This window comes from Brachypodium distachyon, chromosome 3 (assembly GCF_000005505.3).
Source record: "Brachypodium distachyon strain Bd21 chromosome 3, Brachypodium_distachyon_v3.0, whole genome shotgun sequence".
Lineage (NCBI taxonomy): Eukaryota > Viridiplantae > Streptophyta > Magnoliopsida > Poales > Poaceae > Brachypodium > Brachypodium distachyon.
This window is the reverse complement of record NC_016133.3, coordinates 50,457,028-50,470,821: the sequence shown is the minus strand read 5'-3', so window position 1 is coordinate 50,470,821 and position 13,794 is coordinate 50,457,028. Positions and strand designations below refer to the sequence as shown.

Below are 13,794 nucleotides of genomic sequence, written 5' to 3'. Positions count from 1 at the left end.
AATCAACAAAGTAGGGTATTATGAATTTTATTTCCACCCTTTCTTAAGCTAAGTTAATTCCAAGCACATTAGGGAACATTTTTTAGCAACTCTGAACCAAATACTTTATTGATACTCCCTCCGACCGGTATTACTTGTCTCAAATTTGCCCAAATACGGATGTATCTATGTGTAAAAAACATCTACATACATTTAATATTTCGACAAGTAATTCCGGCCGAAGGGAGTACTATCTTTGCTGTAACATCCTTTGCTTATACAAAAATTGAACACCTGAAAATCAAAATATTACAAACTGGGAAGACGTTAACGGAACAGAGCCTCCAGGCCACTGGCAAGCTGCCAATTTCCTGTCTGGAATCGATGAACAAAACTTAGTTGGCTAATAAAAACTAACGGGGTAAGTTCGAGTTAGTCGCAGCCTAATCACAACTGCTTATTTTGCTTTGGAATTGCTGCAAAAAAAGTTCTGTAAAACATCGAAGCACTTCAACTACTCGGCAGATAGATGTATTTTATTCTGGACGGTCATGACTCAACACCATTAGGTATCTCAGTATCTGAGAGAAGCAGGGTGATGATATTACAAGGATAGTGAATGATCAACCACAGAAGGAACATGTTCAGGATCCTCGATGCTACTGGACTTCCTTTTAACACAAACTTTCTCAGGAGCAGTTACGAGCACAGTTAACTTCTCAATAGCTCAATTCCCTAAATGATTGATTCACACAATCTGGAAGGAAGAAACCCAAAAGGCTTCTTTTTGTATATAAAACCCCCAAAAGGCTCTGTCAACAGAATGAACTGACCAGCCAACAAAAATCTGAAGACCTCGAGAACAAAAACACAGAGAAACTAAAGAACAACCCTCATACCAGAATCATGGTTGTTGGAGACAATTCATCAGTTATCATGTTACTACTACTACTCCGTGCGACCTAAGACTAGTCATAGTGGGGAGTAACATGAACTAGTAACATATGCATGTTACTAGTTTATGTTAGTAATTCAATAGTGGGTAGTAACATATTTGTGGTAACATAGAAACTTCATTTATTGGCTTTATAGAGTCATTCTATCTTGGGGAGTGTGATGTGACGGTAACATATCTAGTTACCCCACTCTCTTTTTCCTCATTAATGACATGACACATCATCAAAATTGCTTAGTTGGCACTTCAGTTACCACCTTTGTTACTCCCACTATGACTAGTCTAAAATGTTCTATATTGCATATTTTTCTCGACTGAAAGAAAAATAGGAGACAACAATTTGTCTAAACCTGATTAATAAAGCTTATTAGCCAGAATGGGATCAGGTATGGTTCCTATGCAAGTATTGCCGTGGCACTTTCTAATGAAAAAATTGTACTCTTCATATCATAACACAAATTAAATGATAACAAAAATTTATATCTTCAGTTCTTGTCAAATCAATGACCTAGATAGCTGTGTTAAAAGCACCAAGTGAGGCGTTGCTGCTTGCCAACCAACATAACTTTCAGCATTTAAACATATAAAAGTGGAGTTGATGTCACTCTGTAACTCAACAAAGCAGTATATCAAATCATGTTTACTAATTCTAAAAAAATCATGTTTGCCGCAAGTTGTGCAAAAGTAAGAAAGAGCAAAGAGGTGTACCTGTCCGGTTTGCTAAAGATCAAGAACAGCTGCAAGTAAATACTAACAAGACGTTTGCATAAACCTGAGTGAGAAAACAGAACTGAATTACTGGTAATGGGCATGGAGACCATATATGAATTCAAATGCAAACATCTGCAGCTCTTCTGCAAATCAGAATCAGACAAGAGCATCTATTGCCGAGAGCAGTCTGGAAAGACAATATACAGTGAAAAAAGGAACCAAGGTGGCGGCAAAGAGCTTAAAGTACTTTCGGCTGAAGTTAAACAACATGCATGAAGAGTAACCGCGGTCGCGGCAAATCAGAGCTCACCAGAGATTTTTAGTTCCGTCTGTAGACCATTGTTTTCAAGAATTAGAAGAAAATTATGTGTTACACCAAAAGCAGACTTCTGCACATGAGAAACAGCAACAGCAACCTGCTTGTTCTCTTTTATCATTTCCTCTGCATATGGACAATAGCTTACACAAATTATGCTATGTTCAGCCATAAGAAATAGCAGAGATAAATCGCTTATATATATAAATCTACTATTCCCTATGACCCATATTACTTGTCGAAATATTACATGTATCTAGACACTTTTTAAACATAGATACATCCATATTTGAGCAAATTTGAGACAAGTAATATGGATCGGAGGGAGTATATCTTGTCTAAATTGGGAAGTTGCTGGTCATTCTTTATAGTCCGGTTAACCAGCTCTATACAGTTCCTTAGTTACATTATGTGTGAAACCATGGTGAACATGCTTGCCATGCAAACATACAAAATCGTGGGCTAAAGAAAACAACTTCATCATGGATCTGCTCTACCATATCCAGCATTACGAAATAGTGAAACACAACTTCATCATGGATCTGCTCGACACATGGCATAGCCCAGGGAGAGCTGGTGGGAAGCCAACCATGCGAACAGTAAACTTACACAGTAATGCTATGTGGCCATGCCCATTAGCGCTCCCTTGTGTCCCATTTACTTGTTTTAATTTGACCTCCTAGTCTTGATGAGCTCACCGGATAATTCATTAGGATGACGGCAGTTCATATTTTTCACATGAATGTGCAAACTGAACCAATGAGGACTAGAGGCAAAAAAAAAAAGGATGCAAAAATGCACTAACCTTCACTATTATCACGTGAACTTTGTTTGACTGCTCCAACCTTCAATGCAGTTGAGATATCTTGGATCTAAATCCACATGAGCATATACAGGCATATGGCAGAGAAGATGGTATCACAACCTCAGTCTTGTACACTGTTACCAATAATCCCCACAAGAGCATGATCCATCCTTGAAATGATGGAACCGCTGTAAATCTCTAACAATAATTTCTCGTTGAGCGATCTTTGTAATAAGCTTGATTGCTGTATGACAATCAGTACAGACCCGGAGATTCTTTATGACATGGATAACTGAGCCTGGGACAGAATTCATTAGAGCAAAAGCAATAGCAAGCTTTTCACTATGGATGTGCAATGCAGATGCTTTCTCCTCTTCATCCAAATCATGAAGAACAGAACCTGTGTTTGGTACATAGCCTGCTTCTTGCATTTTCTCAAGCAGTTTCCCCAAATAAGAATAGATCTCCTTGTGCTGGGGATGACTCTTGTCACCAACATAAAACAAATGGGTTCTACCTTTCAACTCCACTGAACTATACCCCGGAGGCTTTTCTATTCCTCTTGTTTTAACCAGAACTCTCATTCTTTCCACATCTTTCCACATTCCAGCTTCTGCATATATATTGGATAATAGAACATAGTACCCACAGTTAGTCGCATCCAACTCAAACAATCTTTTTGCAGATATTTCTGCCAGCTCAACATTTTTGTGGATTCGGCATGCACTAAGAAGAGCTCCCCAGATAGCAGCATCGGGTTTCACCTTCATTTCTTTAATGAGGCCATAAGCCTCATCAAGACAACCAGCACGGCCAAGAAGATCTACCATGCATCCATAGTGCTCCACACCGGGTTCAATTCCAAACCTTTTCTTCATGGCGTTGTACCAATAACGACCCTTATCTAAGAGACCAGCATGACTGCAAGCAGCTAAAACTGAGATAAAAGTTATATAGTTAGGATTTTGCCCTGATCTGCACATCTCATTGAAAATGTCAAGGGCTTCTTGTCCGTGACCATGCATGCCATATCCAGTAATCATGGCAGACCATGAAAGGATATTCTTCTCCTTAATTTTTTGGAAGGCCTTTCTTGCCATTTCAACTCGTCCACACTTGCTGTACATATCAACTACTGAAGTCCCAACGTAGACATTTTCCTCCAAACCCATTCTTACCACCTTTCAATATATCATAAGAGAAAACTTCAATCACACGCACAGAACAGACAAACATTTATAGCACTACGATATGATAATATGAGTAAAAGGCACTGGGAACGTAAAACAGATGAGACATGACCAATCTCCTATGCTGCCTGTGAGTTACTTAAGCTTTGAATAATTCCACCAGTTAAATTCCAAATTGATGAAAATGACTAGCATTTTAACCCATAACTCAAATGAATCGATGATTTGTAGACCGCGTGAAGAGAATGCGCTTAAATGTCCTGAGTTTAAGATTTGTATGACACATAGTGATAAGCAAATTATCATTGAATGTAGGAATTTGAAAAATTTGACAGTTAGGAAGTGCTAATCTATTTGAGGTATTCCAAATTACTCGCATGAATATTTGAATGTTTAACGAAAAAACATCAATATATACGGAAGATCTCCAAATGCAAAGCAATAATTTTGTGGACCTCTAAGTGATTGCGTACGTCAATACTTTTGTGTTTAAAATATTATACATTTTGTGTTTACCTTTTCAGGCTTGTTGCCAATATGCAGAAATAACTACTCCCTCCTCCCCAAAATATAAATCATATAAGTTTTTTCCTAAGTCGAACTTCTTTAAGTCTTTTTTTAAACCCACTTTACACTGAACATTACAAGGCATAAAGCCCTCCCTGTAGAATATTACAAGGCATAAGGCACTGTTATACATGAAAGTATGAAGACGCCCCTGAGACTACATTTCCCCAAAGCAAGCAGGGATAGGACACATAAGAGGGTTACGCATCAGGAGACAAGAAAACATCTTGATGATGATGATTTTGAGTGCCGCCGTCGGAACGTGCTGCCTTCTCCAATGTGCCGCCTGCCGCCGGAGATGAAGATGAGGGGCATCAGCAACCATGGAAGAGGCGAGATGCCCCGCCGAACTGCCTCTGAAAGTGCCCACATCAGGGCCAGAGGAAGAAATTGCATATGCTGGCACTGGAGATGATGAAGCCTGAGAGAGATATAACTAACAGGAAACTAGTATTGTTTCACAAAGTTTTGATGTCTCTTGCTTATATTTATTGTTGGGTGCTATAAATCCTACAGTCCAAAAGCTGGCTTGTGAGAGAGGTTTTTCCCACAATTCTAAACTGCGGCCCATTCCCTCCACAACTAATATCAAACAATTATATTTGTAATAGGTATAGTCAGCATGCCTTCATCAACAAGGTGATCTGATCATCTAGCCCACTATTTTGATTGCATGTTTGATACAAATAACATGCAAGTGGTCAAGCAACATCTGGTAATATGTTTAACAGCCAGTAATTCACCTGATTATGAATGCATTTTCCAGTCTGTATCGTCCCAGCATGTGCACAAGCCAGTAGAATAGCGGAGAGTGTCACAGCATTGCACTTAATGCTTCCGCTGACATTCAGCATCTTGCGATAAAGCCCGAGCGCATCTGCTGACATCCCATTCTGAGCATACAGTGCAATCATCGAATTCCAGGATACCACATCCTTCTCCATGGTATCAAACACCTTCCTGGCAGCTCCCAGGTCACGTCTGCCGCCCTTCGCATAAGCGTCTAGCATTGTGTTGACCACTCCAGCATCCCCGTCCAACCCAGTCTTCACAACAAGAGCATGAAGGCTACTGGTAATTCCGCAGTCAGGGATACGGGCTGATGCAGAAAATGCCACGAGTGCAGCCGCCTCATCGACAGCCGTGGCAGAACCAGAGGCGATCAACTTGCGGAAGAGAGCGAGCGAGGGGTAGACTAGGTTGTTGCGCACGTAGCCGGAGGCCATGGCGGTGATAATGACGGGGTTGGGGCTGGGGATTTCGTCGAACGCCTTACGGGCGTCGATGGGGCGGGAGCAGTGGTTGTACATGTGGAGGAGAGCGGAAGCGGAGAACGGATCAGAGGGGAAAAGACCGGAGCGGATGGCAAGGAGGTGGAGCTGGCGGCCTGCGGCGAGGGAGGTGGCGGCGGCAGCTGCGCGGAAGGCCGGTGGAAGGGCCGGCCGGAGCGCGGCGGGGTTGACGCGGAGAGCGGCGGCGAAGGCAGCCAGCGCCGCGACGGGATCTCCAGAAGAAAGGAGGTCGCCGACGGCGGCGGACCAGGAGGCAGGGCGTGAGGGGTCCACCGCCCGGAGAAATAGCGCGCGGAGGGAAGGGGTAGAGGTGTGGACGAGCGCGTCCATTAGCTCTTCGGGTTTGGAGGCGCTAGTTGCCGGGGGAGGCGCCGCCGCTCGTGGGTCAAGGGGAAGCAGGATGTTTGCTGCCGCCATTGCTGAGCCTGAGCTGCTGGTAGTTTGTAGGAGGGAGGAGAAGAGGATTTCACGCCATAGCTACTTACTCGTGTCTCTCTTTTGTCCTCCTTGATAGAAGGCGCCGCTACCGCGCTAGGCTTCCCCGGCCGTTGATCTCTTAAAAAACTATATCTCGTCCGTTCATCATTGTAGTATCGTATATGTTGTATTTTTCACATTTGTAACATAGAAAACTCGACGCACCATGAAAAGTTTTGTAAGTATGAAACATGTGTAACATCATGACGTAACGGGATCATTAAATTATAAATGTAAGTTAGGAAAAAAAATTGTTATAACGTGCACCGGGATGGAATTGGGTGGGGAAAAAAATGAAAACAAGGAAACAAGCGGGAGTTTGGGCCTTGCTGGAATGTTTTCCGGCTCCGAGTTTTACCCCGGTACTGGGCCACGAAACCGTCATCCAAAACAGGCCCGAAGCACTAATTATATTGCGTTTTGTTTTTTTTTTTAAGAAATTATCTTTTTTTTTAAGAAATGCGTTTTGTTTGTTCGTGCTGTAATCCCTCCGTAAGAAAGGAAAAGCCGGCAATGTTGAACGTGTCAAACACGGTTTCAGAGAGACGATACCGACTCCTAATTCCAACCGACCTAGTACCCAGCCTGGTAAGATAAATAAACTTCTCCCGTCCCGAGCTGTCCTCGCACGGCACGCGAAGCGCACAATCTCCTCTCTGCGCCGATCGCTCGCCCGGCCTCGTCGTGAGTTCCGGCTAACACGCCTGCTGCTGCTGCTGCTGCTGCGGAGATGATCGAGCTGGTGCTGAACGACCGCCTGGGGAAGAAGGTGCGCGTCAAGTGCAACGAGGACGACACGATCGGCGACCTGAAGAAGCTGGTGGCGGCGCAGACGGGGACGCGCGCCGACAAGATCCGCATCCAGAAGTGGTACACCACCTACAAGGACCACATCACGCTCGCCGACTACGAGATCCACGACGGCATGGGCCTCGAGCTCTACTACAACTAGCCAGTAATTTCCTAGATCCAGAGCCCTGGTCTGAATAACTCTGCGTCTCTCTAGGGTACTGTCATTCGGTGCACCCGGAACCCCTGTTATTATGCGATTGGATCCTGTTGCTGTACGTACGTTGGATGGCACGCTACTGAAAGTTTGGGGGCGAACTTCTGTTGCTATGTTGATGTGCTGAGTGGTGTTTTGGAAGAAAAATCGCGACTTATTTTCCTTTCTTTGATTGAAGACTTTGCTTTCCTGGTCCATGCTGTTTCTGAATTTCTGATCTCTGCAGAGTTTAGGGCGTCGGCATATCGATTGCAGAGACGGGGAAACTGGTTAATTTATATATGGTATATGCATTTCTCGAAGCTAATATCCATAATATTTAGTATACTATAACTATTGGCGTCTAAAATGCCTTAGCAACATTACGTTACAAATGTAACCTGATTACAATTGCAATTGAAGGCTATTCTTTATAGGTTTTAAGGTTTCACGTACGGAGAAGTACTCATCATCCCTTGTTAGAACTTTGCAACAATCATAAAAAAAAATACACGCAATAGTTGCTTACTTGATTGAAGCAACTTGTTTTTCATCTGCATCATCATTTAGCCTATACGATAAATTCATGCTTAATATATTGCCTACTTTCCAAATACATATTTTGTTTAAACGACCAAACTATTTGGCGAAGCTGAGCATGTCGGTGCCATCATCTAGCAGGAAATATGCACATATCATATGCCTTGCATATGTTTTTTATGCTGCCAATGAGAATAATCTACAAATTTAGCAACAAAGTTAAATTGACAAGGCATTGTTAGAAATGAAGCACAAATTCACACATTAGTTTAGGTTATACCATGTCAACCTTCAAACCGTCATAAAACGTTGCTTCACCATGACTTCCATCATGCTCGACGTGCCCGACATGCATGATATTTTTTTGTATTCCACGAGACGATTACTTTTTCGGGTGGGATCTAATTACTATAGTTGAATAATACGTATGGTAATTTGCGTCTGAAACCCAGCATATCGCTCTACAAAGAAATTCTGGGAATTAATGTGAATAAAATATTGTCGATGCCATCAAATTTTGTGATAGAAGAAAATACATGTGTAACTAGTTCGGAAAACTATGTGTCGTAAAATTCTCCATGCATTTTAGCATAAATAAACCACACGATGAGTCGAGGGATTAGAAATTGATCAATACCTTTATCCTCTATGAATCCTGATAAGATTGTCATAATTTAATGGTGTTATGCGTTACCTATCTTTTGCACTTTGTGTGTGGTAGCATTTCTTTGACTTCTCATTCTCTAATGTGATGTTTGGACATCTATAGCACTTTAAGTCTGATATTGTCTCTTGGGAAAATTTTATATATTTCATTAGGCTTTTTAGCTGTTAAGGTTTGCGGGGTGGGGTTAGCGACCAAGTAAAATATTGGAATTTAGTGAAGTACTAAATAATCGTCCTGGTGTGCGATTATTTACACCAAATAAGTCGCAGTGACCTCCACACCACGGTGAGTATTTACTACTTCATTAAATTTCCAATATTTTTGTCTATGATGCTAGCCCTGCAAACCTTCACAAGTAAAACGCTTGATGAACTATATAAAAATTGCACAAGAGACAACATAAGACTCAAAGTGCAATAGATGACCAGACATGCACATTACATTATGATAATTCAAAGAAATGCTACTGCAAAGAAGGCAAAGAGATATACACTCAACACCATTAAATTATGACCATCTTGTCATGATTCATAGGCAATAAAAGTACTAATCAATATTTGTAATACTACAACTCACAGTGCGGTTTACTTATGTGGAAATACATGGATAATTTTACAGGACGTGAGTTGTTTGAACCAGTTACACATCATTTTCTTGTCACAAAGTTTCATGACATCGACAATATTTCATTCACACATTAATTCCCAATTTTTTTTGTAGAGCTATATGCTGGGTTTCAGACGCAAATTGTTGTACATATTATTCAACTTGGAACATAACACAAATGCATTACTTTATATGAATTTTTTGACTGAGGTGTCTTTTTTATCATTGTTTAATTATGAATGTGTTCTACCTCCAGTAATTAGATCCCACCCCCAAAATAACTTTGTTGCGGAGTACAACAAAAATATTGTGCATGTCGGCTACGCCGGGCATGACGGAAGTCACGGTGAAGCACTATGTAACGGTTTGAAAGTTAACATGGTACAACCTAAACTAATGTGTGGATTTGTGCTTCGTTACTACCCATGCAATGTCAATTTAACTTTATTGCTAAATTTGCAGATTATTCTCGTTGGCACCGTAAAAAACATATGCAAGGCACGAGGATTTATCTAGATGATGACACCGACATGTTTGGATTCACTAATGGTTTGATCATTTAAAAAAAATACCCCCTCCGTCCGGGTACGTAAGGCCTACGCGGAATTCTATGCCAACTTTCAATAATTCTATTAGGAGGCCTAATAGGCAGTACACAGTGCTACTAGCCTTGAACCTTCACTATTATTATTTTTTTTAGCAAATGAATGTAACGTCCCAGCATCACTTCTGACAGCTCTCTAGGCTTCAAGGCTGGCCCCACAGACCAACACATGTCTTTCCAGCGTTTTTTGTCCTCACCCATGCACTCCCGGAAGAAACTTTTCGGTCAGTCACCCATTCTCAAATTGCTCTCAGCCAAGCACGCTTAACTTTGAGGTTTCTTTCGGATGGGCTCCCGAAAAACAAGGTATACCTTATTAATATGAGTATTCTATCAATTCCATTAAGCCATAAGGCAATGCGTCACAACGAACCTTCATTACTTGCTGGCCATTAGAACTTTAGAATGCCTAACTACCGAAGTATTCAAACCCAAGCCAGTCAGCCAACCCACAAGTGCTCCCTCGCGGTAAAGCGGATGAATTAGATGATACCTCGCGTGAAAGATTTCTCAGCCTTCGACGATTCGATTTCACATGCGAGTCATTGATAGCTGGCTGCCGCTGATGCCAGGACATTCCTGCCTTGGGTGCCAGTTCTTGTCGAACCGTGCGACGACGTGCCAGCCGTTTCAGCTCAGATTCTCAGATGTCTTATCTCACAACTCACGTCTAACTAGACCTAAATCTCAAGTTTTTTCATGTACTATTATGATATTCGTACAAACTAGTACTACCGAGTACTCCAATTGTTAGATTGATTAAAGTACATATTGGTTTCTAGATACGTAAGTTTCTTGTTATATTTTTTGTCTTGATGATTTACTGAGATTTAATAGATTGTTGTGTTATGTTTGTTGCACGATAAAAAAAAATTGCCTCCTATATCCAAATCCTGGCTCCGCTCCAGACTAACCATCCTCGCTTATGTAACTCTTACTTTAAAGTAATACTAGTACAGTGCCCGTGATTTGCCACGGCCCTTAAATTCTTTTCGTTTTCTAAGGGTGTGTTTTTGGTTGGTGGAGGGCGGTGGGTTGGCCAAACCTAATTTCAGGGGCGGGGCAAACCAATTTCGTGTTTGATTGTCAGTGTGGGGCGAATCAATTTTATGTTTGGTTGGCTTAGTCGGAGTGAATGGGTTGACCCAATTTTCACGTTTGGGTTTGTGAGTTCATTGATGTAAATTAACGAAATGCAGGTATAGCTTTGCTGCACATTTCGTGGCGAGCGGTGTGTGGAGAGGCAGAGGATGCGATGCGACCGGGAGGAGATCATAAGTGGCGGGGTCGGGGAAGAATTCAGCGGGCGGAGGTGTGACGAGGAGAATGCCCGTGTTCCCATTGTACTTGCAAAAAAGATTGTTCCCATTGTACTTGCAAAAACTTGTCACCGGGCTAACTTTTACAGGCTACGTTTTGTCTTTGTAGACCATCTTACGGCCCATCTAGGATCATTTTTAGTTTAGTTCGTCTTGTATCTTGTGCGTGGAATGTGCTAAAGATGAAGATTTTGGATCCTCGCACAAGCCCACACGAACAATTGGCAGGCCCAAAACTGATTACTAGGTTCTGACGTGCAAATACACACTATCAGAGTGTAACAAATGTCGTCCTGGTGAGGTTCCTGCTTATCTATCGATGCAGGTAAACAATCCATGCTTGATCAATTAGTACGGAGTAGAAGATCAATTTTACTTCTGATTAGTGATTATTACACCATTATTAAATACTGCACCAGTGTACTGTCAACTGGTACATCTGATATTTTCGCAAAAGAAAAGGAAAAAACTTGTACTCTCTCCGTCCAACAAAAGATGTCTCAAGTTTGTCAAAATTTGAACGTATCTAGACATGACTTAGTGTATAAATGCATTTAAATTTAGTCAAAGTTGAAGCATCATTTTTTTTTACAGAGGGAAGTAGATCTGATACAGTGTCTATCACCGATCAGACTAAATACCCTTGTAACCATCGCTCATGTGTACTTACATTTCGTGTGGCCCACGAGTCAGCTCCACCAAACACATAGCCAGCAATTCTGGGATTCCCCTTGATCAACAACTACTCAAGTCTACTACGACTTCCCATGACAGCAGAGTGCCAATTCCCAAGGCCGTTCGTGCACAGTAATAGTTTTCCGATCAAACTCGCATACATATGTCGCTATCCAACCGAGGCAACTTTGACCCCAAAAAAATTGCCTTCCCTCTCCGGGAACACAAAGCCCTCGAAGCCGGCACCGGAGAGAGTGCCGCGGCGGCTTTCACTGGCCGGAGCTTCGCTATCCGGTCAACTAAACATGACAAAAACTAGATATATGTAGGAGGTACGTAGTGGAGAGTAAAAAAATCGGAATCCAGACCACGGCTAACGTACGTGACCTAAAACAACCCGGGCACAGGTGACAGGCCGGCATTGGGATCGCTGGAGCCTGCTTATTTTGCGGTTTGGATTGGTGCCTGTTTATAGCTGTTTGTTTGCGCTGGGGCACTGAAAGCAAGGAAACCCAGCGTCTGCATTTGTTATTGGGCGGCATGTGATCCTGCATAGCTCAAAATTGGCGCCCGCGCCTATGAGCCACATTGTTTGTTTGCATGCTACTCCATCAATTACTTGATCAGCGAGAGGCATAGATTTACTATTTTCTTGATATCTTAGTCGCCACTTTAAACAAAGTGATATTAAAACGATCGCTGTCAAAAAGTAGTAATATTAGAAAGATTAAGCAAGTCTCTAAAGTACATCTAAATCAGTTCTGAAAAAAGTAAATTGTTGTCCGCACATTTGATTCCCACACGACTATACTTCCAGAAGGCGACAATACATGGCGGCGAACCTGGCATGCCACTGGCCTTGCACTTGGCGATTGCACAGATGCACGATGCAGCGGAACATTTGCCCTCAAATCATGTCACTGGCACAACACCCGCATCAGCAATAGGCTCACACACATGCATCACAGCCCTCTTCCTTGGCAAATTCATTTTCATGTTAAAGTTTAGCCAGCTGGGTACGGGTTTCCTTACATATTTGCGGTGTAACTGCAGCAGTTCATGCACCCGCGGACCCTCACGGCAGCAAGATCCGAACGGGTTCCGACTGCCGGTGCCCAATTGCCATCGCGTGCGACGGGACCAAACATGAAAAAGAGCTTTGAGCTGATGCTAGAAAAGCCACAAAATGCCGTACTGCATGTTTGAAAGCATGCCTGTAATTTCTCACGGATGTAGACATGTGCTGAAGTTACTGGTCTTGCGAGAGCTAGCCCACGTATGTAAAGAAATGAACCTGGTTACTTGGGGATCAAGTGCAGTTCGGTACCTGTCGGGTATGATTTTCCTTTTGAAAGCGAAGAGGACTTCGCACGATTAATTTCGGATGTGATTCATCGGATACTCGCCTCCATTACTTTTTCGGAAAGGCAAGAAAGGTGCAAAGTTAATGGCTACGGCATTGGCACCGACAAACAACCATCATCATAAATATCTGAAACTAAACGAAAAGGAGCTTGCAAAAGTGACACGGATCAGTTCAAGCCCATATTCAAGGTTGCCAGCACTTGCAGTAAAATAAGTCACTACTACCAATTATAGAAAGCCTACACATGGACACATATTTTCCCGTAGCGCAGTGGAATCATCATCTCATAATAGCCACTTGTAGACTATAAACATAACTTAACCTAGCTTGACTTAGCAAGACTTTGTTCCAAAATGAAGCTTTCGATCGTAGCTCACGCATCAGATGATTCAGATCCACTTCTACGTACTGGCGCGCGCACACACCCTATCTCAAAGAAAACCAGTTTAAATAATCCCCCCGTACGCTTTGACAGGCAAGTTTAGCCAATCCCAACGTGCAGAGACCATTTAAGACGGCAATTAGAAATGCCCAGCACTTGCGCCACCAAGCAAGGCGACTTGCATATCAGCCAGACTGCGCGAGTCTTAAACTAGCAAAACCGAACCTGTCCTTTGGCTAACACTGTTTTCTGCCTGCGCGACATTAAATCCCTTTTCAAAGCCAAAAAAAGGACATCTCTTGGTTGGCAAAGAAATAGTGAAGAAGAGTGCAGCATCTCACGCATTAAAATTACACGC

The 13,794-nt window shown here is 42.4% G+C and overlaps 2 protein-coding genes across 4 annotated transcripts; one reads left to right on the top strand and one right to left on the bottom strand.

Annotated features, from left to right (window-relative positions):
- Positions 1 to 6,304, bottom strand: LOC100845205 (pentatricopeptide repeat-containing protein At3g26782, mitochondrial). Of its 3 annotated transcripts, XM_024461014.1 has the most exons (5): positions 5,267 to 6,299; positions 2,767 to 3,947; positions 1,956 to 2,087; positions 1,643 to 1,706; positions 1 to 354 (listed from the first exon to the last, which is right to left on the bottom strand). In XM_024461014.1, the coding sequence occupies exons 1-2, from the start codon at positions 6,230 to 6,232 to the stop codon at positions 2,904 to 2,906; spliced, it is 2,010 nt and encodes a 669-aa protein (XP_024316782.1). In that variant the 5' UTR covers positions 6,233 to 6,299; the 3' UTR covers positions 1 to 354; positions 1,643 to 1,706; positions 1,956 to 2,087; positions 2,767 to 2,903. The 3 variants fall into 3 exon arrangements, with proteins under 3 accessions (XP_024316782.1, XP_003572732.1, XP_024316783.1); XM_003572684.3 differs by having other exon boundaries at positions 1 to 1,706; XM_024461015.1 differs by lacking the exons at positions 1 to 354; positions 1,643 to 1,706; positions 1,956 to 2,087; positions 2,767 to 3,947 and adding an exon at positions 4,739 to 4,879 and having other exon boundaries at positions 5,267 to 6,304.
- A 474-nt stretch (positions 6,305 to 6,778) lies between these two features.
- Positions 6,779 to 7,475, top strand: LOC100842883 (ubiquitin-like protein 5). Its single transcript, XM_003575360.4, has one exon. The coding sequence runs from the start codon at positions 7,023 to 7,025 to the stop codon at positions 7,242 to 7,244; it is 222 nt and encodes a 73-aa protein (XP_003575408.1). The 5' UTR covers positions 6,779 to 7,022; the 3' UTR covers positions 7,245 to 7,475.
- Positions 7,476 to 13,794: the final 6,319 nt, after the last annotated feature.

Bases quoted from the DNA above. Each gene is read 5' to 3' on its own strand.
- LOC100845205 (XM_003572684.3), bottom strand. From the start codon at position 6,232: ATGGCGGCAGCAAACATCCTGCTTCCCCTTGACCCACGAGCGGCGGCG. The intron at 3,948-5,266 runs GTGAATTACTGG...ATATATTGAAAG, and splicing joins GAAAATGCATTCATAATCAG to GTGGTAAGAATGGGTTTGGA.
- LOC100842883 (XM_003575360.4), top strand. From the start codon at position 7,023: ATGATCGAGCTGGTGCTGAACGACCGCCTGGGGAAGAAGGTGCGCGTC.